Source organism: Pongo abelii, chromosome 13, assembly GCF_028885655.2.
Source record: "Pongo abelii isolate AG06213 chromosome 13, NHGRI_mPonAbe1-v2.0_pri, whole genome shotgun sequence".
Classification (NCBI taxonomy): Eukaryota; Metazoa; Chordata; class Mammalia; order Primates; family Hominidae; genus Pongo; species Pongo abelii.
Window position 1 is genome coordinate 21,950,859 of NC_071998.2, and position 23,456 is coordinate 21,974,314.

General features: G+C 41.8%; 2 protein-coding genes and 1 pseudogene across 5 annotated transcripts in view; 2 read left to right on the forward strand and 1 right to left on the reverse strand.

Annotated features, from left to right (window-relative positions):
• The first annotated feature begins 9,238 nt into the window (after window positions 1-9,238).
• On the forward strand, window positions 9,239-9,620 carry LOC100433299 (NADH dehydrogenase [ubiquinone] 1 alpha subcomplex subunit 5-like; annotated as a pseudogene).
• A 4,033-nt stretch (window positions 9,621-13,653) lies between these two features.
• Window positions 13,654-15,596, forward strand: LOC100435534 (olfactory receptor 13J1). The gene has a single exon (XM_009244277.4). The coding sequence runs from the start codon at window positions 13,993-13,995 to the stop codon at window positions 14,929-14,931; it is 939 nt and encodes a 312-aa protein (XP_009242552.4). The 5' UTR covers window positions 13,654-13,992; the 3' UTR covers window positions 14,932-15,596.
• Window positions 15,597-16,904: 1,308 nt separating this feature from the next.
• The window catches only part of TMEM8B (transmembrane protein 8B), a 52,383-nt gene continuing 45,831 nt past the window's right edge, over window positions 16,905-23,456 (reverse strand). The window contains exons 13-14 of one of the 4 annotated variants that reach the window (XR_008510065.2): window positions 19,789-20,098; window positions 16,905-17,679 (exon numbers count right to left, since the gene is read on the reverse strand). Coding sequence is in view for 1 of the 4 variants with exons in the window: in XM_054520943.2 (XP_054376918.2) it covers window positions 20,060-20,098 (39 nt within the window). In the remaining 3 variants the exon portion in view is untranslated. Of the gene's footprint in view, window positions 17,680-18,275; window positions 20,099-23,456 lie in introns of those variants that run through there. The other 3 variants (XR_008510064.2, XR_008510066.2, XM_054520943.2) reach the window with 3 other exon arrangements.

Below are 23,456 nucleotides of genomic sequence, written 5' to 3' on the forward strand. Positions count from 1 at the left end.
TTGCAGATGATGTTTGTCTACAAGTATATCCAAAATAAACTACAGATAAATTACTACAATTAATGTGATAGTGGAGCAATATTCCAGGCCTTAAAATCAATAAACAAAAATAACAAAAATTAATTGCATTCCAATATAACAACAATAAACACTGAAAATGTTATTTCTAAAATTGATCCCATTTACAATAACATTAAAATATATAAAACAGCAGTTCCAAAAATAACACGTGTAGAACCTTAATGAGAAAATTTTTTTAATTTAATGAAATACATTTAAAGAAAAGGAAAGTAAATGGAGCAATATACCATGTTTATAGACTGGAAGACTCAATATAATAAAGATATAAGTTATCTCAGAATTGCTTTACAGATTCAAAGAAATTCCAATCAAATTTCTGAAAAGTTTTTTTAGAATTTGTCAAGCTAATTTTAAAATTTGTATGAAATCATCAAAGTGTTCATGTAAAGAGAATACCAAAGCTGGGATACTTGCCTTACTAGATAACAAGAATCATTCTAAGTCTCTTGTAATCAAGACAGTACAATATTGCTGCAGTGATAGACAAATCTCCCACAATAAAGAACTCAAGGGCCAGGCTCTATTCTTTCCATTCTATCCACCTGGAATTTCTATTATCTGGATTGGAAATGATGAATATATCTTTCACATTATCTAATATTTCTTTCCATATATTTGCCCTTTTATATCACATTTGGGAGTATTCTTCAACTTGACCTTCTGGCTTGATAATCTGCTCCTCAAATGAACACATTTGAGGAGCATATTATCATTAGAGGAACTAATTCACTGAGGTTTTTTGTTTGTTTGTTTTTGTCTTTATTTCAACAATCAACAGAATCTCTAATTGGTTTTTGTTTTCATATAAACTTGTTATTGTTCCATGGATGAAAAATCCTTTCTTGTCCTTCCAATGGTATAAATCACACGTCTTTCAAAGTCTTGTTTACTTTATTCATGGTTTTCTTCAATGTTAGTTTCTCTTTGTTGGGTTTGGTTTCTCACTTTTATGATGTTAGTTTTCCTTCAGCGTGTGCTTATTCTTATTGGCAGGCTTATCTTTTTATTTAAGATTCCATATTGGCCTGTCTGTGGATGTGGTCTTCATTGACTATCTCCAGAAATTATAATGGGAGGATATTGTCTGTGCTCCTCATTCCTTCAGAGATTTCTCTGAGTTTCAAGTTCAAGCATTGGCAATGACTGACTCCGCTTAAGGGCCAATATCTCTGATGCTCACTGCTTCAACCTGCCCACTTGCTGCTAATTAGAGACCCTAACCAGTCATCGAGATGGTTGCCTCAGGTCCCTCCTTCTTTTCCTTGTAACTGTTGCCTCTGAACTAAGAATGCCTCCAGAACCACTCCCCTTATTGCAGTAATCCCTTCCTTACTTTGTTTGTCTGTGGTTTCTTCCAACAATTCAACCTCATCTGCTTACCATTTTTCAGGAATTCCTGAACATTTCTTGTTGGCTGATAGCACTTTTTCTTGCTTTTCAGTACTGTTAAGAATTTATTTTCTAAAATACCTAGGAATAAATTTAGCCAAGAAGATAAAAGATCTCTGCAAGGAAAACTATTAAGCATTGATGAAATAAATCGAAGAGGACACACAAAAAATAGAAAAAAACTCATGTTCATGGAAGGAAAGAATATTGTGAAACTGACCATACTACCAAAGCGACTTACATATTAAATGCAATCCCTATCAAAATACCAGAGATGCAAGATTTTACTTTCTGGACCAAATTTGGGACATAGCTTATGATTTATAAGTTCACTGATATGAAAAGACAACCAGATTCATAAAAGTGAAACTATATTTGAGGGTTTCCCTTCATTGAAAATGACATAAAGATAATTATAAAGCTTAAAGGGACAGGTCAGTGAATGGACTGTTGGATTCTGAGAGAGCAGATTCTTTTAACACAGATATGGTCTCTTTCCTCAGGGTCTCCTAGCAAAGAGAAATTAACAGAACCCAAGGAGGCAAAACAGATGGTTACATAACTCGGGCACACAGATTTTATGTCTGCCAGATTCCTAGATCTGTGATCCTGCTGCCTGAGCCCTGGAGTCCAGGATTTCACAGCTATTCCAAACCCCATCCCCAAAGATCATAGAGAAGGGCCTGATGGCCACCAGGGGGAGCCCAGGAGCCGAAGCAGATCAGCTCACCTGAAATCAATCCAGCATCCATGCGTGACAAGAATAAAACATAAGGAAGAAGGGTTTATTCCAGAAATACAAAGATAATTCAACATTAGGAAAAAAAAAACACGTTAATATAAATCACTTTATTGACATATTAAAAGGAGAGGAGCCATATGGTCATGACAAAGTAAAAGACCTTAATTGATGGAAAGACAAAAAACAATGTTCTTGGATGAGAAAATTTGATTTTGTAGTGATGTCAATTCTATCCCAAACTAGCCAATAAATTAAAAGCAAAATCCCAGGAGAATTTTTATGAAATGTGACAAGCTGATTGCAAAATTTATCTGGAAAAGAAAATGTGCAAGAATAGCCAAGAAATGATTGGAAAAGGCTGGTAAGAGAGGATTTGGCCTAGCAGATATCAACATAAAGCTACAAATCACTATAAAGCTATAGTAATTAAAACAGTATGACATGAGGACAGAAAAAGACAATAAAATCTCTTTAGAACATAACACTGGGTCCAGAAAGAGACTAATAAATTTGTGAGAAATTCGTATATGAGAAAGGTGGCATTTTTTTAAATCAGTGAGAAAAGAATGACCTTCATAATAAATTTCATTGTGGCAAGTAAATAAGCTTACTTATCCTACCTCACTCACTCAATAAGTAAATTCCAGATAAAATAAAAGTTAAATAGAAAAGTAAAACTTTTAAATCATTAGAAGAAAATACAGAAAGGAGAATGTTCTTAAAACCTTGGGGATGTTACACAAGAGACAAAAACGAAAAAGAAATTTGCTAGCCCAAATAATTAAACTTCTATATAACAAAAGATATTGTACACAAATAAAAAAGGCAACTGACATAAAATGGTTGCCACATATATAATACACAAAGAAATACTATAGAGAATATATAAAGAACTTCTAGAAATCATTATTTTCAAAATTAAAAAAAGAGCATAAAATATGAAGAGATAATCAACAGAAAAAAAATTTTAATGGCAAAAAATGACAAATAGAATTATTCTTAACATTTTTAGTGATCAGGGAAATGTAAAATAAAACAGCAAGATATCCTTTTCACCCATTGTAATGCAAAATTTAAAAGACTGAGGCCAGATGAGGTGGCTCAAGCCTGGAATCCCAGAACTTTGGGAGGCTGAGGGGGGAGGATCACTTGAGACCAGGCATTCAAGACCAGCCTAGGCAAATAACAAGACTCTGTCTCTACAAAAAAATTAAAATAATCATCAGGGTGCGCTGGCATTCTCCTGTAGTCCTACTTACTCGGGAAGCTGAGACAAGCGGATCACTCGTGCCCAAGAGTTCAAGGTTACAGTGAGCTATGATTGCACCACTGAGCTACAGCCTGGGCAACAAAGCAAAATTCCATCTCTTTAAAAGTTTAACTTAATTTAATTTAAATTTTAAAATAAAAAATAAAAGACTGATAACACCCAGTATCAGTCAGGCTATGGAAAAATGGGTACTGTTATATTCTTGTTGGAGATTTAAATTAAGACAACATTTCTGAGGGCAATTTAGGGCATCTTTCAACAATTTAAATAAACATACCTTTGATCCAATAACTTCCTGTCAAAATATCTATCCTAGAGAAGTATCTGTATATGTGCCAAAGAGTCATGTAAAATGATATGATTTGCAGCATTGTTTGCATGGCCAAAGAAAACATTAGATATAACCTAAATGTCTAACAGCAGGAAATACTCAAATAAGCTATAATATAGTCACACAATAGAATATTACATATAACTTTCAAAGAAACAATTATATAAAAATATCTACGGTCAGGCGCAGTGACCCACACCTGTAATCCCAGCACTTTGAGAGGCCGAGGCAGGTGGATCACCTGAGGTCAGGAGTTTGAGACCAGCCTGACCAGCATGGTGAAACCCTGTCTCTACTAAAAATACAAAAATTAGCCGGGTGTGGTGGTGCATGCCTGTGGTTCCAGCTACTTGGGAGGCTGAGGAGAATCACTTGAACCTGGGAGCCGGAGGTTGCAGTGAGCCGAGATCACACCACTGCACTCCAGCCTGGGCAACAAGAGTGAAACTCCATTTCTCTCTCTCTCTCTCTCTCTCTATATATATATATACATACACATATATATGTATATATATGTGTGTGTGTGTATCTATATAGAGTGTATATATATGTATATGTGTGTATATATATATATATACACACACAAGACATGGTATATTGTTAAAAGCAAGCCTCACATATTAAAGAAAGACACAGAAGATTTTTAAAGACCCAAATAAAACTTTAAAAAATAAAAAAATACAATTTTGAGATTAAAAAAAATCAAATGGATGAATGCAACATGATATCCTGGATTGGATCCAGGAACAGAAAAAGGATATTTGTGGGAAAATTTGAATAAAGCCTGTAGTTTAATTAATAGTGCCAATTATGTTTAGTTGTGTCACTGATAATTTCTGAGTTTTGATGAACATTTCATGGCTATATAAGATGTTCACATTAGGAGAAGTTGGTTGAAAGTTATACAGGAAATCTACATCCTATCTTTAGAACTCTTCTGCCAATCTAAAATTATTTCAAAATTTAAAACAAATTTCAAATACATTAGATGGAATTAATAGCAGACTAGAACCTGCAGCAGAAAATATTAGTAAACTTGATACCATAGCAATATACATTAACCAAAATAAAATAGAAAAAAATATAAATAAATGAACAAAGTATCAGTGAGCTTTGGGACTTCAAGTAGCCTAATATATGTACAACTAGAATCTCAGGAAAAGAAGCAGTGGACAGAAAAAAAATGGAAAAAAAAGATCGAAATTTTTCTACACTTAAAAAAAACCTACAAAATCATAGATCCAAGAATCTCAACAAAGCCCAAGCAGAAGAACATGAAGACAGCTACACCAAGGCATATTATAACACGATTGCTTTAATTAGTGGTAAAGAGAACATCTTAAAAGCAATCATAGAAAAAGACACATTATATACAGAGGAACAAACAACAATGACAGCAGTCATTATCAGAAACAATGCAAGCCAGAAGACAGTAGTGCAATATCTTCAAAATGGTAAAAGGAAAATTAAACTGTCAGAATTCTATACTAAGCAAAATACCTCTCAAATCCGAAGTTAAATAAAAATATTTTCAGACATACAAAATTTGAGAGACTTTATTACCAACAGACCAGATCTATAAGAATGTTAAAAGAAGTCTTTCAGGTGGAAGAAAAATGTTATCAGAAGAAAATACCTATCTATACCCGGCAATAAAGAGCCCTAGAAATGGTAAATATCTGAATAAATATAAAATACTTTTACTCTAATTTTTAAACCTTTTAAAACATAGCTTGGATGTGGCCAATAGGAAGCTAATAATTTTTTTAAAGGAATGAATATATAGCATAGTTGACTATTGGAAGCAAAAGTAATAAGGTACTATAGAATTTTAACAGATGTGGAATTACAATATATAACAACAATAGCTCAAAACCCAGAAGAGGAGAAGTGAAAGGGCATTGTTGCAACATTTATATACTATAGGTGAGGTGGTATTACATTAATTAAAGGTAGATTAAAAGAGGAACAAATAACAGATGGAACAATAGAAAACAAACAGCCAGATGAAATATTTAAATCCAACTATGTCCCTGGTCATTTTTAATGTAATTAGTCTAAGCATCTAAATTAAAGGGCAGAGATTGTCTGATTAAATTTTTAAATATCCAGCCGGGCACGGTGGCTCACACCTGTAATCCCAGCACTTTGGGAGGCCGAGGCAGGCAGATCATGAGGTCAGGAGATCGAGACCATCCTGGCCAACATGGTGAAACCCCGTCTTTACTAAAAATACAAAAATTAGCTGGGCCTGGTGGCGCATACCTGTAATCCCAGCTACTCGGGAGGCTGAGGCGGGAGAATGGCACGAACCCGGGAGGCAGAGGTTGCAGTGAGCCGAGATCACACCACTGCACTCCAGCCTGGCGACATAGCAAGACTCCATCTCAAAAAAAAAAAAAAAAAAAAAAATTAAAGCTCCAACTCTATATTAATAGCAGACAAAGTAGATATTAGAGCAAAAATATTAACAGGGATAAAGAGGGTCATTCGAAAATGACAAAGATGTCAATTCATCAAGATAACATAACAGTCCTAAAAGCTTATATATCTAATGACAGAGTCTCAAAACACGTAAAGCAAGACCTGACAGAACTGAAAGGAGGAATAGACAAATCTGTAATTGCAGCCAAAGATTTCAACATCCCTGTCTCTGTAGTTGAAAAATAAGTAGACAGAAAATTAGTGAGAATATACGAGATTTGAACAATACTTTCATCCAACTTAATTGATATTTATAAAACCCTTCACCCAATAACAGCAGAATACCATGGAAAAAGACAACTAAGGAGAATCCTCCTGGGGTCAAAACAAACCTCAAAGACTGGCCTCAAAAATACTCCCGCCCAAATTTAATTGGATCAGACTGTGGCACAGCATATTCCCCAGCGCATGATCAAAAACAATAAAGCAACCAGATGACAATTTGTGGAGCCTAACACTGGCTGTGATACCAGCAGAAGTAGATACTTTGACAAATAGATCAGGAAAAACGACAGTCAAATGGCTCTGCTAAAACCACTGTTATCCCAGGGTGTGAATGTGCACATATCCAAGGCTACATACAGCCTCTGAGGAAAGACAGAGGCTTCATGCTGTGGGATAATAAACTAAATTAAACAATCTAGCCAAGTCAGTAATAAAGAAGAAAAAATAACAAAAGCAAGCTACAAAGTGGCTACCATATATTACCAAAAATATACAGTTTCAACAAAATATTATGAGTCATGCAAAGGAACAAGAAAGTATGCATACATGAAGGGGGAATGGAATGCAGGCAAGAGAAACTGCCTGCAAAAGGCCTCAAGTTATATTTAGCCAATGAAGATTTCAAGCATCCACCGTAACTATGTTCAAAGAATTAAAGGAATTCATGCTTAAAGAATTAAAGGACCTACATATTTAGTGCAATCCCTATCAAAATCTCAATGACGTTTTTGCAGAAATAGAAACATCCATCCTGAGATTCATATGGAATCTCAAGGGACCTTGAGTAGTCAAAACAACTTTGAAAAATAACAAAGCTGAAGGACTCACACTTCCTGATTTCAAAACTTACTACAAACTACAGTAATCAAAACAGTGTGGTACTGGCATAAAGACAGACACATAGACCAATGGAATAGTATGAAAGGCCCAGAAATAAACCCTCATATCAAGTGATTTTTGTCAAGAGCAATGAGACTACCTATTTAGGAAGGGACAGTTTTTTTCAATAAATCATGCTGGGAAAATTAGATATCCACATGCAAAAGAGACTCTTATGTAGTGCCAAATACCAAAAAAAAAAAAAAAAAATTCAAAATGGATCAAAGACCTATCAAAAACTACCGAACTTTTAGAAGAAATCACAGGGCAACAGCTTCATGAATTTGAATTTGGCAATAATTTCTTGGATGTGACTCCAAAGGCAGAGGCAAAAAAAGAAAACAATCAACAAATTAGATTTCATGAAAATATTAAAATTTTATGCATCACAAGACTATGTCAACAGAGTAAGAAGGCGACCCACAGAATGGGAGAAAATATTTATAAATTATATATCTAATAAGGGATTAACATCCATAATATAGAGAGAACTCCTAAAATCCAAAACAAAAAAAACCAAACAGTGCCATTAATAAAAGGGCAAATAACTTAAATAGACATTTCTCCAAAAATCTATACAAACGGATAATAGGCACATGAACAAATGTTTACCACTAAATCATTAAGGCAATGCAATCAAAACTACAATGAGATAGTCCATCTTACCCATTAGAATGGCTGCTATAAAAAAAAACCCAGAAAATAACAAGTGTTGGTGAGACTGTGGAGCAATTGGAACCCTTGTGCACTGTTGGTGGAAATAAAAAATGGAAAACAGTATGGTAATTTCTCAAGAAAGTTAAAAATAAATTACCATATGATCCAGCAATTCTACCTCTGGTGAGGGGTGGGAGAGTAAAGGAAGTTATGATGACAATTTTTCATCAAATAGAGAATATTAATAAAGAGAAACTATTTTGAATGGAAATTCCAAAATTAAATGTACAATAACCAAAATGAAAAATTCACTTAGAGGTGTTCAACAGTAGATTTGAATTGGCAAAAGAATCATCAAACTTGAAGATAGATTGATAGAGATTATACAATCTGAAGGACAGAAAGAAAAAGGGATAACTAAAAATGAACATAGCCTCAGGGAAATGTGAAACACCCTTAAGTGTACTAACATATGAGTGAGATAGGATTACCAGGAGAGGAGAGAAAGAAATGAACAGAAAAAGTATTAGAAGATATAATGATTGAAAACTTCCCAAATTTGTTGAAAAACATTATGCATCCAAGAAGCTCAATAAATTCAAAGAAACCCACCCCAGACATATAATAGTAAAAGTGCTTGAAAGACAAAGAGAAAACATTGACAGCAGCGAGAGACAAATAACTCATCACATACAAGGGAATGATAATAAGATTACCAGCTAATTTCCTATCAGAAACAGTGGAAGCCAAAAGGCAGCAGGCTGACATATTCAAAGTGCTGAAAGAAAAGCCTGCCAACCAAAAATATTAAAAACAGAAAAGCTATCTTTCAAAAACCAAGGCAAAATAAAGACATACCTACATAAACAAAAACTAAGAGAATTCATTGCTAGCAGATCCACTTTACAAGAAATACTAAAAGAAATCCTTTAGGCTGAAAGCAAGCAAATACAGATGGAAATTCAAATCCACATGATAGAACAAAAGGCACTGATAAAGGTAATTATATAGTTATAAAAGGCAGTTTTAAGTGCATATTTCTTATTTCTTCTCCTATTTTTCAAAGACATTATATAAAACAATATGTGTATAATTATATTCTTGGAAAAAATGTATACTCTAAAAATTACAAAATATTGTTGAAAGAAATTAAAGATCAGATTGGTTCATTGGCACTGTCATGGCAGGTGTGCTGAAGACCACTGGCTTCATGCGACTGGCTGTATGCAAGAGTTCACACAAGACAAGCAACTAAAATCAGTCTGTTAAAATGTAAGAGGCTAAGAATATTGTACACAAAGATCCTTGATGTTCTTAAGCAAACCCCTTAAAAAGCAGTATATAGAAAGTATACTGAACAGATTGCAAATGAGAAGCTGGCTATGGTTAAAGCAGAACCAGATGTTAAAAAATTAGAAGACCAACTTCAAGGTGTTCAAATAAAAGAGGTGATTCTTCAGGTTGAAAGTGAACTAAGTCTGGCAAGAAAAATGATACAGCGGAAATGATAGGAGATGTTCATGGAAGAGCCTCCTGCCAATCAATGGAAATGGCCAATGTAATTAATAAATGACTGGTGGGTTGATGGGAAAATAATATAATTAAATATTCTGTTATCTTAAGAGCATGCCCATATTATTGACATTTTATAATCAAGAAAAGTAATATAGAAAATATTTAAGAGACTGTTAAAATTAGTGATTATGGTAGTACAGTCTTGTGAATCAATTTTTGATTTGTAAAGTAGTCACACAAATTATTACAAAGATGATATTTCTTAGAGAGGTCACAGAAAGATTTGAAAATTAATTTTAAAAAATCCTACAGATCTTCAATGCAGAGGCCATAATCCAAAAGTAAAATTTCTTTAGTAGTATCTTCAATACATCATTGATTTTTTTATCATTCTGAAGAAGAAAAGGTCCTTAATTATTATTGTCTAAACAAATTTATAGATCACTGTTTAAAGTAAATATAGTAAGAGTGAATATTTTCAAATGTGATAAAATAGCACAAGTGGCTGGTAATAAAATTTGAAATTATAGTTAACCTCCTTGGCTGTGATCTTACGTATGTAACGTAAAATTTAAATATATAATTAGGCCAGGTGCAGTGGCTCACACCTGTAATCCTAGCACTTTGGGAGGCCAAGGCAGTTGGATCATTTGAGATCAGAAGTTTGAGACCAGCCTGGCCAACATAGTGAAACCCCATCTCTACCAAAAATACACAAAAATTACCTGGGTATGATGGTGTGTGCTTGTGATCCCAGCTACTCGGGAGGCTGAGTGGGAGGATCACTTGAGCCCAAAAGGCAGAGGTTGCAGTGAGCCCAGGTCACACTACTGCACCCCAGCCTGGGTATCAGAGCGAAACCCCATCTCAAAGAAAAAAAATTAAAATTAAAATAGGCTAAAGAGCCTATTTTTTTCTCCAAAGAAGATACACAAATAGCCAATGAGCACCTGAAAATATGTTCAATGTCATTAGCCATTAGAGAAATGCAAATCAAAATCACAATTAGATACCACTTCACTCTTACCATGATGGTTATATATATATATAAAATTTCTTTTTTGAGACAGGGTCTTACTCTGTCACCCAGGCTGGAGTAGGGTGGTGTGAACATGGCTCACAGCAGCCCTCAACCTTCTGGTCTCAAGCTATTCTCCTGCCTCAGTCTCCCAAGTAGCGGGGACTACAGGCACATGCCACCATGCCCGGCTAATTTTTGTATTTTTTGTAGAGACGAGGCTTCACCATGTTGCCCAGGCTGGTCTCGAACTCCTGGTCTCAAGTGATCTGCCCACCTCGGCCTCCCAAAGTGCTGGGATTACAGGTGTGAGCCACCGCACCCAACCAAGATGGCTATAATTTAAAAAGCAGATAATAACAATTGTTGGTGAGGATGTGGAGAAATTGGAACCCTCATATATTGGGGAAATGTAAAATGGGAAAGTAAAATGATACTTTCCATTTTGGAAAATGGCAGTTCCCCAAAAATATAGACATAGAGTTTCTATATGACCCAGAAATTCCACTCCTAAGAAAATATCCAAGAAAAACGAAAATATACATCCACACAAAAACTTGTATACAAATGTTCATAGCAGCACTATTCATAATAGTCAAAAAGTGGAATCAACCCAAATGTCTATCAACTGATGAATGGGCAAATAAAATGTGGTATATCCATACAATTGAATATTACTTAGCAATAAAAAGAAAGTAAGTCCTGATACATGCTACAATATAGATGAACCTTGAAAACATTAAGCTAAGTAAGAGAAACCAGTCACAAAGTGAAACATATTTTATAATTTCATTTATGTAAAATGTCTAGAATAGGCAGCTCAAAAGAGACAAAAAGTACATTAATGGTTTCCTAAGACTGGAGGAGGTTGAGGGGAAAAGGGGAGTGACTGCTAAAGGGTATGGGCTTCCTTTTGGAAGTGATAAACATGTTCTAAAATCACCTGTGGTGATACTCAAAACAATTGCATTGCACACTTCAAATTCACCCATTGTACACTTTAAACTCGCCCATTTAAAGTGTACAGTGCAATAGGTTTGTATTTGAATTGTACATTTTAAATGGGTGAATTTAAATGGGTGGCTGCAGGGTGTTTGAATTATAGCTCAATAAAGATGCTATTTTTAAAAAGAACTAACCATTGATTCGCACAACATGGATGACTCTCAAAATAATCACGCTGAGTGAAAGAAGCCAGATTTTAAAAAGAGTACATTCTGCATAATTCCCTTTACGTAAAACGCTAGAAAATGAAAGCAATCTACAGTTACAGAGGGCAAATCAGTGGCTGCCTGGTCGGGGAAGAAAAGAATGGATTACCAAGGGGCATGAGAAAAATTGTGGGTATATTAGATAAGTTCATTATCTTGATTGTGGTCATGGTTTCATGACTGTACACATTAAAACTAATCAAATTATATGATTTAAATATAGTTGTACATCAATCATCCTTCAATAAAGCTGCAACAAAAAAGCATACTAAAAAGTCACAAGACCTATTTCTATGTATAGATATACATATGCAAATGACCAGAAAAGTATCTGGATAGATATACACAAAACTAATAACAACAGTTACTTTTGGAAAAGTGGGAGAGTGGGAAGGGTGGGTGAGGCTGGGTATGGAAGAGTGAGGGGAGGGTGAGGCTGGGTATGAGAGAGTGGGGGAGGACAAGGCTGGGTATGGCAGAGTGGGAAGGGTGGGTGAGGCTGGGTATGGAAGAGTGGGGGGAGAGGGAGGCTGGGTATGGAAGAGTCGGGGGAGGGGGAGGCTGGGTATGGGAGAGTGGGAGGGGTGGGTGAGGCTGGGTACAGAAGAGTAGGGGGATGGTGAGGCTGGGTATGGAAGAGTTGGGGGTCCTCTCTGCCTAGGAAGGGTTTGCACTCAGCAGCCTGGGAGCACACCTGTCATCCGTGCTCCCTCACATCTGGCACCACCTGGCATGTAGCAGGTCCTCAGTTACTTCTAGGTTCTGGGATGAGTAAGTGAGTGTGGAATAAAAGACGGAAATGGTCTCCTGCAAGGAAGGCACTGAGAGGAACTGTGCTCTGCCCAGGCCCAGGATTTGGCATCGTGTCCCATGGGATTAATGACACCGTGCCAGATACCCTGGAACACTAAAAAGAGGTGACTCATGCTCTTTTGCTGGTGAGAGGATTGTGGCAGCACCTGGGGCAGAGATATCCATCTAGAATGGTAAAAGAACAAGCATTGTTTGAAACCTAATAGAAGCATACACCCGCTCTGAGCATGGTATAGGTGTCACACTGTTGGGAGGGCTGGATTCTAGCTTCACCTCACCAGAGACCTGTTGTGTGACCTCAGCATCCCCATCTATACAATGGGAGATCCAACAAGTTGGCCTCTGGTCATGTTCCATGCTAATACCCTAGGAGTTCATGAAGTCAAAGCAGCCCTCACTCTCACCCACAGAACATAGGGGTTTGGAGCTGGGCCAAGAGCTCCATCAGATTTTAGCTGGGAAACCCACAGGAAGGCAGATTGTGAAGGTCCAATCCACACAGGGTAGCTAATGAAACAGGCCCTGGGCAGGGGACAGGGGAACATGCCCAGTGATAGGCTTCAAGGTCAGCAGCCCTCCAACACACAGCACGGTGTATGCTTTGTTCTTGGATACTAGAGTAGGCCTGAAGAGACAGGTCAGACCACTGCAGGCCGAGGACATTCCAGACTGAGGGAATAGCAAATGCGATGGCTCAGAGGCTTCCTTAAAGCCAGGAGAGTCTCCACCTGCTCAGAGACCACCTAGCCCAATAGTTCCTCAAAGTGTGGTACCTACATCAGCAGCAGAAGCATCACCCAGACCCACCGAGTCAGAAACTGGGTTTGGGGCCCAACAATCTATTTTAACAAACTTTCCAGGTGATTCTGGTGCATGTTCAAGTTTCAGAATTGTTGATCTAGCCTACTGTTTCCCAGACTATGTTCGTAGAACACTTATCTGCAGTAGGTTAATGGGTGTTCTGTAAAAGGGGATCCATGATCAAATAAGTTTGGGGTGCAGATGTTCTACATTGCTTTGCGGGAGTCACAGATCACATTAGCATATTAAAGGCTCTGAGAAGTCCTGCAGTAAAGAGCTTTATTTTTTATTAATCCAATGTTGTCTCAAATTGATTTTTCAGATTGCTTACTAACGTTCTCGTTAACATTCTCTCAGGGAATGCTGATCTAAATCAATCCTCATTTTTCACATGGATAAACTGAGGCCTAGAGAGGATAAAAGGATTGCCCGACATCATAGACAGTGAGTGTGGCAGTGCTGGAAAAGATCCTGACAGTCCACCTCGTCCCAGAAAGGGCTCTGTGAGCTTCCCCGTGCCCTGTACCCTCTCTCCTTCCATGCCAGCTGTGGATCATCCCTTCAGAACTCTGCAGCATGGAGCCGCTCAAAAGAACAGAGGTGTCCGAGTTCTTTCTGAAAGGATTTTCCGGCTACCCAGCCCTGGAGCACCTGCTCTTCCCTCTGTGCTCAGTCATGTACCTGGTGACCTTCCTGGGGAACACAGCCATCGTGGCGCTGAGCGTGCTAGATGTCCACCTGCACACACCCATGTACTTCTTCCTGGGCAACCTCTCCACCCTGGACATCTGCTACACGTCCACCTTTGTGCCTTTGATGCTGGTCCACCTCCTGTCATCCTGGAAGACCATCTCCTTTACTGGCTGTGCCATTCAGATGTGTCTGAGCCTGTCCACGGGCTCCACGGAGTGCCTGCTACTGGCCATCACGGCCTATGACCACTACCTGGCCATCTGCCAGCCACTCAGCTACCGCATGCTCATGAGCCACCGGCTCTGTGTGCTGCTGACGGGAGCTGCCTGCGTCCTCTGCCTCCTCAAGTCGGTGACTGAGATGGTCATCTCCATGAGGCTGCCCTTCTGTGGCCACCACGTGGTCAGTCACTTCACCTGCAAGATCCTGGCAGTGCTGAAGCTGGCATGCGGCAACACATCGGTCAGTGAAGCCTTCCTGCTGGTAGGCTCCATCCTGCTGCTGCCTGTACCCCTGGCATTCATCTGCCTGTCCTGCTTGCTCATCCTGGCCACCATCCTGAGGGTGCCCTCGGCCGCCAGGCACTGCAAAGCCTTCTCCACCTGCTTGGCACACCTGGCTGTAGTGCTGCTTTTCTACAGCACCATCATCTTCATGTACTTGAAGCCCAAGAGTAAGGAAGCCCACATCTCTGATGAGGTCTTCACAGTCCTCTACGCCATGGTCACAACCATGCTGAACCCCATCATCTACAGCCTGGGGAACAAGGAGGTGAAAGAGGTTGCCAGGAAGCTGTGGGGCAGGATTCGGGCCTCCAGGTGAGGGAGGGCGGGGCTCTGTACAGACGCAGGTCTCAGGTTAGTAGCTGAGGCCATCGTATGCCAGTGCCAGTGAGGACATGGCAGGGCTAGGGCTACAGGTCTGGTATCTTCATCCCAGCGAGGCAGCACCAAGTCCCGCTGATCCTGCCACAGAACAGCCCCTAAATCACCTCTGCTCTCAGCATCACCCTGGCCTTCACACCAGCCTCCTGGCTGATCCCAAGACTTCAGTCCTGTTCCTCCCTCCAATCTCTCCTTCACGGGGCATCTTTTTGAAATGCACATGTGATTGCATCACTCTTCTCACTGAAATCCCTAGGTGGCTCCCCACTGTTCTCAGAACAAACTGGGAGCTTTTCAGTGGGGCATTTGAGGCCCTCACAAGCTGGCCTTGCCTGACTGGCTCCCCAGCCTTCCTCCCCTCCCACCCCATCTCCCTCCTCACAGCCACACACACCAGCCAGATGTGGCCCCCACATGCCCTGCACCACCCAGCTCTGTGCTCTCCTTGTTTCTCCCCACGAGGCAGCACCCCTCCCCCATCCCAAGCACACTTCTCCATATGTAAAAGGACTGACTGCCTGACCCTTCAGGCCCAGCTCAAATGCCACCTCCACCAGAAAGCCACCCCACCTTGCTCCTCTTGCTGTGCCCCTCTGTGTTTTCAGCATTACTCCAAGAGCAGGGAGTGTCAGATTCTACTCTCTCCCAAGGTCCAGCCTTGCCCAACTCTAGGCCCTGCACAATTTTCTTAAATAGAGATATTAACATGTCAACGTAGGGGTGACAATGGCAGAGCCTAGAGTTCTTCCCAAATCTGAGCAGAGCTGAGACAGAGTCCACAGATGACGGGAATGGCCCAGCTTCCCTGGCAGGTGACAGTAGAGGCAGCGATGAGGCCTGTATTAGTCAGGGTTCTCTTAGAGGGACAGAACTGATAGGAGATATATATATATATATATATATAAAAAGAGGAGTTTATTAAGTATTAACTTACACGATCACAAGGTTCCACAATAGGCCATCTGCAAGCTGAGGAGCAAGGAAAGCCAGTCCGAGTCCCCAGACTGAAGAACTTGGAGTCCAATGTTCAAGGGAAGGAAAGATCCAGCACGGGAGAAAGATGCAGGCTCGGAGGCTAGGCCCGTCTCTCCTTTTCACATTTTTCTGCCTGCTTTATATTCACTGGAAACTGATTAAATCATGCCCACCAGATTAGGGTGGATCTGCCTTCCCCAGCCCACTGACTCAAATGTGAATCTCTTTTGGCAACACCCACATAGAACACACCCAGGATTCATACTTTGTATCCCACGATCTAATTAAGTTGACACTCAGTATTAACCATCACAAGGCCCAAAGTCCAAGATTCCCAGACCTGTCAGGCCCTGGGACACCAATCATCCAGCCCAAAGCCTGAAGCCTCCCCATTCCTCCCCCCTCACCCCGCCCAGCAGCAACAGCAGCAGCAGCAGCTTCCAGTGCCCTCTTTCCTGGGATCCAGGCCTCACCTGGCTTGAGGAGGCTTGTTCTACCCATCTTCACCTCATGCCCTGGGACCCTGCCACAGCTGCCCCTGCCTGGTGCTCAGCCTCTTCCAGCTTTTCTTTCTGATAACTCAGTGCACAGGCAGTGGACACTGACCTAGATTCACGGAGCATTTCCATTCCCTGCCTTGCCCTGGCCTCCATGGTACCATCTGCACAATGGGAGCACTGGGCTTGCCCTGCAAGCAGCAGTCCACATTTCCTGCCCCCGGCTACAGGTAAGCACAGCTCCTGCATGAGGCCTGAATTCCCCTCCCAGGGCTTTCTCCCTGCTTCCTCTGCTGGCCAGAACAGAGGCACAGAGAAGCATGGCTGGAGGACTGAGAGACACCCAAGCCTCTCTGACCACGCCTGAGAGAAGGCTGTCAGTAGCCATGCCAGTGGCCATGCCATTCTGCTGGGCCTTGGATACATCACAGGAGTTTGGGTTTTATTCTGTGGGCTCTGGGGGTTTACAATCAGATTGACTTTTAGCAAGGTCACTGATTAAATACCATTCTCTCTCTTGTTTAACACAATGTCCACTGTTAGGTACCATGCGATGAAGTAGGCAGGGTCATACACTGCTGGTGGAAATGGGGATAATTTAATATGAACTTCCTAGAAAGTAAGTTGGAAATATGAATCAAGGGCCTTCAAAACTTCCAGACCCCTTGACCCAACACTTCTACTTCTAGGAATCCAGTCTAAGTAAATAATAAAGGGCACAAAGATTTGGACATAAGGATATTAATAACAGCATTATTTGTAGTAACAAAAAAACTGTAATAATCTTAATGTTCAACCATAGAAGAATATTTAAACAAATCCTGGTGGAGTCCAATGATAGTATGTGATGCAGCCATTAAGAATCTTTTTTTTTTTTTTTTTTCAAGACAGGGTCTCACTCTGTTACCCAGGCTGGAATGTAGTGGTACAATCTTGGCTCACTGCAGCCTCAACTTCCTGGGCCCAAGCAATTCTCCGACCTCAGCGTCTGAGGAGCTGGGACTACATGCATGCGCCACCACGCCCAGCTAATTTATTTTTAATAGAGACGAGGTCTCGCTATGTTGCCCAGGCTGGTCTTGAACTCCTGGGCTCAATTGATCCTCCCAACTCGGTCTCCCAAAGTGCTGGGATTACAGGCATTAGCCACCATGCCTGGCCAGGAATCTTATTTTTTGAAGGGTATATGATAATGGGCAATACTCGTAATGTAACTAGAAAAAAAAAAGCAGAACATATAACATTGTATTTTAGTATGATCTCAATTTTAACTTTTTAAGTATTTTTCTTACAGATCTATGAATAAGTCGGTATCTAGGAATAACTGGAAAACGATGACCAAATATTAACTAACAGTTGTTTCCTTTGGGTGACAGGGTTACAGATAAGTACTGTTTTTTAAATTATTATTTTCAATACTATCCAATATTTCTATGATGACCATGACTTTGAACTTAAAAAATAATGGTATGTGGAAGACCACCTTGCCCACAGTAGAGGACAGATGAGAAAGGCTTCCTCCTGAGGGCAGGGAAGGGAGGAAGCTGCTGTAGTCACCCAGGCCCTCAGTGAGGCCTGAGCTGGCTGGGCAGTAAAGGAGAGGGTGGCCCCAAGAAATACTGGGGAGATAGATATAGATGCAAAATAACATTTGGGAGCTAGAGATATAATATTTGGGATTACAGTTAACCCCTGAACAACACGGGGGTGAGGGGTGCCAACTCTCCTCACTGTAAAACAAAATCCATGTATAACTGTTGACTGGAAGCCTTATCAATAACATAAAGTCGATTAACACATAATTTGTATGTTATATGTTTTATATACTGTATTCTTACAATAAAGCTAGAGAAAAGAGAATGTTATTAAGAAAATCAAAAGGAAGAGAAATAGATTTCCCATCTATTAAATGGAAGTGGATCATCATAAAAGTCTTCATCGTTGTCAACATCATGTTGAGTAGCAGGAGGAGGAAGAGGAGGGGCTAGTCTTGCTGTCTCAGGGGTGGCGGTTCATCTGCAAGTTTTTTCAAATTGTAGCAAATCTCAAAAAAAATTCCCAATATATTATTTGAAAAATACAAATGAATGCGTGTAGTTCAAATCCATGTTATTCAAGGGTCAACTGTACATATATGTAAAATAATATTTGGGAGAGATATTTGGGATTATAGAGGTGGAGGAGGGAGAGTGAGGACCGCGGGTTGGTCCTGGGTTTCTGGTTTATTTGGGGTAGACTGAGACACTGCATGCGGAGGATGAGCACAGCAGATGGGGGAAGTGGGGAGATGGTGAGTTTGTCTTCGACCTGCTGAGTTCAGGGTATCCGTGGGGCAGCAAGAGGACAATATGCTATGAGCAGACAGAAAATAAACAGTAACAACCTTTCCATTTTTTACTTCGACCTATGTTCTTGAAAAAAATTCCAGAAGACAAATTATAGCATCATAGGAAACTTTGCAACTTCTGCTGCTTTACTGAAGGATGATTTTTAGTCTCTAAGCTGTGTCAAGTTGTTATTCTTTATTGTGAAAGGACAGGAAGGGGAGGGGAGGGAACAGGAATAAAGAAATCTGTAAAAACAGATACCTGATTAAATCCCTGACCTAATAAAGTCCCTCGCCTGTACTCGGTGTCTCCCACCTTACAAAGCAATTTACTTTAAGCTTTGATGAATCCAGGACCTTACGGCAATCCTGGAAGGAGACACCCCATTTCACAACCCAGACACCCAGGCCTAGTGAAGCCGGGCTCATGGGCCTGGAGCCTATGGCATCCAAGCGGCAGAACCGCAACGTGACCCAGTCTTCAGATTCTCTGTCCACTCTCTCTCCTATGCCCACTTCACCTCAGCAGGGCCCTCCTGGGGCAGGCCGAGGAACCTGGAGTCTCTGAAGCCCAGGTCCCACAGCTGCCAAGCCTGCAACTTTGTGTAGTTTCAGAGTTTGAACTTTAAATTGGGCAGGGACCGTGAGGTCCCTGAGAGCAGGGAGCAAGCAGACTGTCTACGTGGCAGGGGAGCAAGAGGCAGGTCCTGGGAGGCAGTGGCAGGGCGAGGTGGGGGGAACCTAGCCCATCCCAGCACCGTGCGCGCTTGCTCGTAATGAACTCGGCACTTCCCAAACCGCAGCTCCCCTCACCTGGCTCCAGCTCCCTACAGACATTTAGGCCATGGCCAGTAGGTGAGAGGTAAGGAGAATTCATCTGACCCATTGCTTATTCTCAAGAAATCATTTAAAACATTTAAAAGCCAAAATATTTGCTGGGGGATAGGGATAGGGACAGGATGGTAATAATATCATCTACTGCTCACTGACTATTTACCAGTGCCAGGCTCTGTTCTAAGAGCTTCGCGTGCTTCCTCTCACTGGATCCTTAAAACAAGCCCACAAGGAAATACTGCCGTCTCCGTGGTACAGGTAAGGAGGCTGAGGCTGAGAACATTGTTAACAAATGGAAGAGCCGGGGCTTGGACCCTGGTCCCGTCTGGCTCCAGGGCCATCCTCATCTTCTCTGTCACACAGCCAGGAAGCGGTGAAGCAGGAATCCCAGATCCAGGCATTTCGGGAAAATTGTAACTGAAGCTTTCTTCTTGTTATGCTCCTTTCTTTTCTTTTAAAATAATTTGTGAAGCCTAAAATAAGTATTAAGTGGTTAAAATTAGATTTACCAGACAATGAGACTGATATGTCAGTTAGCTTGCAAAGTAACCCTGGGTCTATCAGACCTCAGGCTGGAAGTTGCTAGAAACATATGAGGAAATGTTTCAGAGATTACAGCATACCGGAGATCGCTTAATTGGCTCCACTTCTCAGAAGGAGAGATCTGACCAAAGTCATACAGCAGAAGAGGAACAAAGGCCCCGATTCAAACCTGGGACATGCCCTCCCAGTCCAGGGCTCATTCTAGGCATCACTCTGCCTCTCAAGAGGCGTAAAACCAGGGAGTGAAACCAGACAGTTATTTTCAGAGACACTCCAGGTCCTATCCCTCTGTGACTCTGATCTTCCAGGCCATGACTGAGCATGACACTGCGTGACACTGGTAGATGGCCGCTAGAGTAGCTTTCTGAGAGTCATAAGACGCTATTGCACCCACATGCAGAGGGGCTGCTCAGCAGTAATTCTGGTTCTCCTCCTTCTGGGCAGGTGGTAGGATGCCGCAGGGCCAGTGGGCTGTGCAGATATGACAAATGTCTCCTGTGGCTCAGAGCAGCAAGAGGCTCCAGTGTGTCCTTCCCCAGCCATAACAACTGGTGACGTCCCACAGGGTGGAGCCTCCATCTGCCAGGGGCTCTGAGAACTCTGAGCCACCGGGAAAGCCACAGTAGACATGTAGCTTGAGAAATAAAACTTTGTCATGCTAGCCACTAAAATGATGAGGTTATATGTTACTGCAACATAACTTAGCCAATCCCAACCCAGCCACCATGGGAACCAGCTCCTCTCTGATGTCCCAGCCTGTGCCCATGTTACAGGCAAAGCTGTAGGAAACCTGGTAACATGGCATTTTCTGGACACAGAGTTATTTCTTTAGGGGCATAAGCCAATGGTTTCATGTGCTGGTTCTAGTTTCCATGAATGTGTTACGATCAGACTTTTAAGTCGTGAGGAAAACCCACCATGTTACTGATGTAGCTCTTCAGAAAGAGCAGGTGTTACTGCAAATAGGAGACTGGCACCCCCCAAAGCCCTTCTCCTAGCAATCACAATAGCTGCATCATTCTGTTGTGGTGTATGTGTTGGAGGGGGAAGGGGGAATTGATTTTGAGGCAAGACCTTGGGTTCAGCGTTCTTCGTTTGCTTTTTTAGAGAAAGGGTCTCACTCTGTTGCCCAGGCTGGAGTGCAGTGGCACGATCATAGTTCACTGTAACCTCGAACTCCTGGGCTCAAGTGCTCCTCCTACCTTAGCCTTCTGAGTAGCTGGGCCCACAGGTGCAAACCACCGTGCCTAGGATCAGAAGTTTTGGCAGGACAACACTGGATGTCAATAAACAGTTCAACTCAAATGGCAATCACTGACACCTCCTGGCTGCGCGTCACTGGAGGGCGACACTGATGAAGGACACAGCCCTTTCACTGCAATAGCTCATAGTCTAGTCAGAGAGAGATATACAAGAAAAAGGAACTATAATGAAGGCAGAATGAACTTAACCTCCACTAATAGCTGTGTGACCATCCTGTTGTCCGGGTGGTCAGTTTTATGAAGCCATCTGAGAGAAAGCTGCACGAGACAGTGGTGTGTGAACTGAGCCTTGAACGATGAGTAGAAAAGAAAGGCACTCCAGCCTGAAGAAACTGCCAAAGAAGACGGACGGGACTGGAGCACACAGGCTTTGTCCAAAAGACAAGGAGTGGTCTGGTGAGGCTGCAGCAGGTGTGCATGAGGGATGTGGTGGAGGCAAGGACGGCCAGAAGGACAGGCCAGAGCCTGCACACACAAAAGCCCTCAAATGCCTCCACCATGCCCACTTGGTCTTACTGTTAGAGGTGTGAGTGATGAAGAAAAATGCAGTCAGGTGGTTTCCCACCCTTCACCTGCTTGAAACCCCCACACCTGTGTCCAGTGTCAGAATTTGAGATGAACATAGTTCTTTCTGCAACAACACCCCCATCAAAAACAAAGCTCTTATAGTTCTGCTTTCCAGATTTCAGGTTTTACTTTGTCTTTACATCCCAGACTCAGAGAGAATCTCAGAGATCTAAAGCCTGGAGAGAGGAGGGGGAGGTGTCCAAAGTCACCGAGTGAGTGAATGAATGACTGCAAACTCCATGAGGGCAGGAGCCAGGTCTGTCTCTGCTGTATTCCCAGCACCTGGCCCAGGGCCTAACACACAGTAACTGCTCAATAACTATTTGTTGAATAAGTGAATGAATGAGGCTTCACACTTGGGGAATTCTTTACTTTTTGCCAAACCTCACCAAGAAAAACCCTAACTGTAGATGTTCACATGGATGATAGTTAAAGGTCAGTTACTGACCAAGATTACCCAAGTGCCCCTATATGTTCCTGAAACTGTCCTTTAAGAATCACCCTGATTCAGGGTAGAAGAAGGAAACCCTGCACAGGCTCTGGAGAAAGCTGGTGTCATGGAGGACACTGGAGCCCTTGTCCAGGAGGTGGCTAGTATAGATGGAGCAGGCACCTGTAGATAGAGCAGGCACCTGTAGCTGATGATGGATGCCATCCTCCACCCAGCCTCAGTAACAGGTCATTGCATCCCCTGGGGCAGCACCTTCAGGTGTATATTTCTTCTGAGCTACACAGCATCCTGGTCTTCAAGGAGGAAGCTGAGTCTGAGAGAGGTCGTGTCTTGGTCAGTATCACACAGCTAGTCTGAACGACAGCCAGGAGGCAAAGCTGGGTTTTGGAGTCGTGCACTCACTATCTGCTGGGTGCCTGCCATTGGCAGCACTTGCTGCATGAGGTGCTGGTAGGAAGGAGGCAGAGTCCTGATCTTAACGTGTAGTAGGGAAGACAGGTGCACCACACAGCGCACAATGACACAGAGGGATGGCCAAGGGCAGTTGGGAGCACAGGAAGGGAGCAGGTAACAGCAAGGGGAAGGAGATGGGGGAAAAGAGACAGAGCAGTGCTGGGCTCTGGAGAATGGGCAGAACACCCCCCGCTGGGGATGGGAGGGAGGACACGCCTCCATCTCAGACAAAGGTGCAGAGCTGGGAAAAGAGATGGTTTCTTCAGGAAAGGGTGAGCCCTGCAACTCGACAAATGGTGGATACAACGAAACAGGAGGAATAAGAGAAAGAAGAAATCTAGCCCGGAAGGACAGACAGGGCTCCATTGCTGTCACAAAGCACTGTCCTCACAACCAATCCAGGAGCGAATGGCAGGAGGGGAGAGGTGGATTATATCTTCTGAGTGATAAAAGTTCACGCTCAGCTCCTATTTTTCCTTCAGACCAGGGGCCACCTGGCCATAAGACAGTTTTCCAGTCCTAACAAGACTACTGTTCTCTGGGCACACCTGGGCT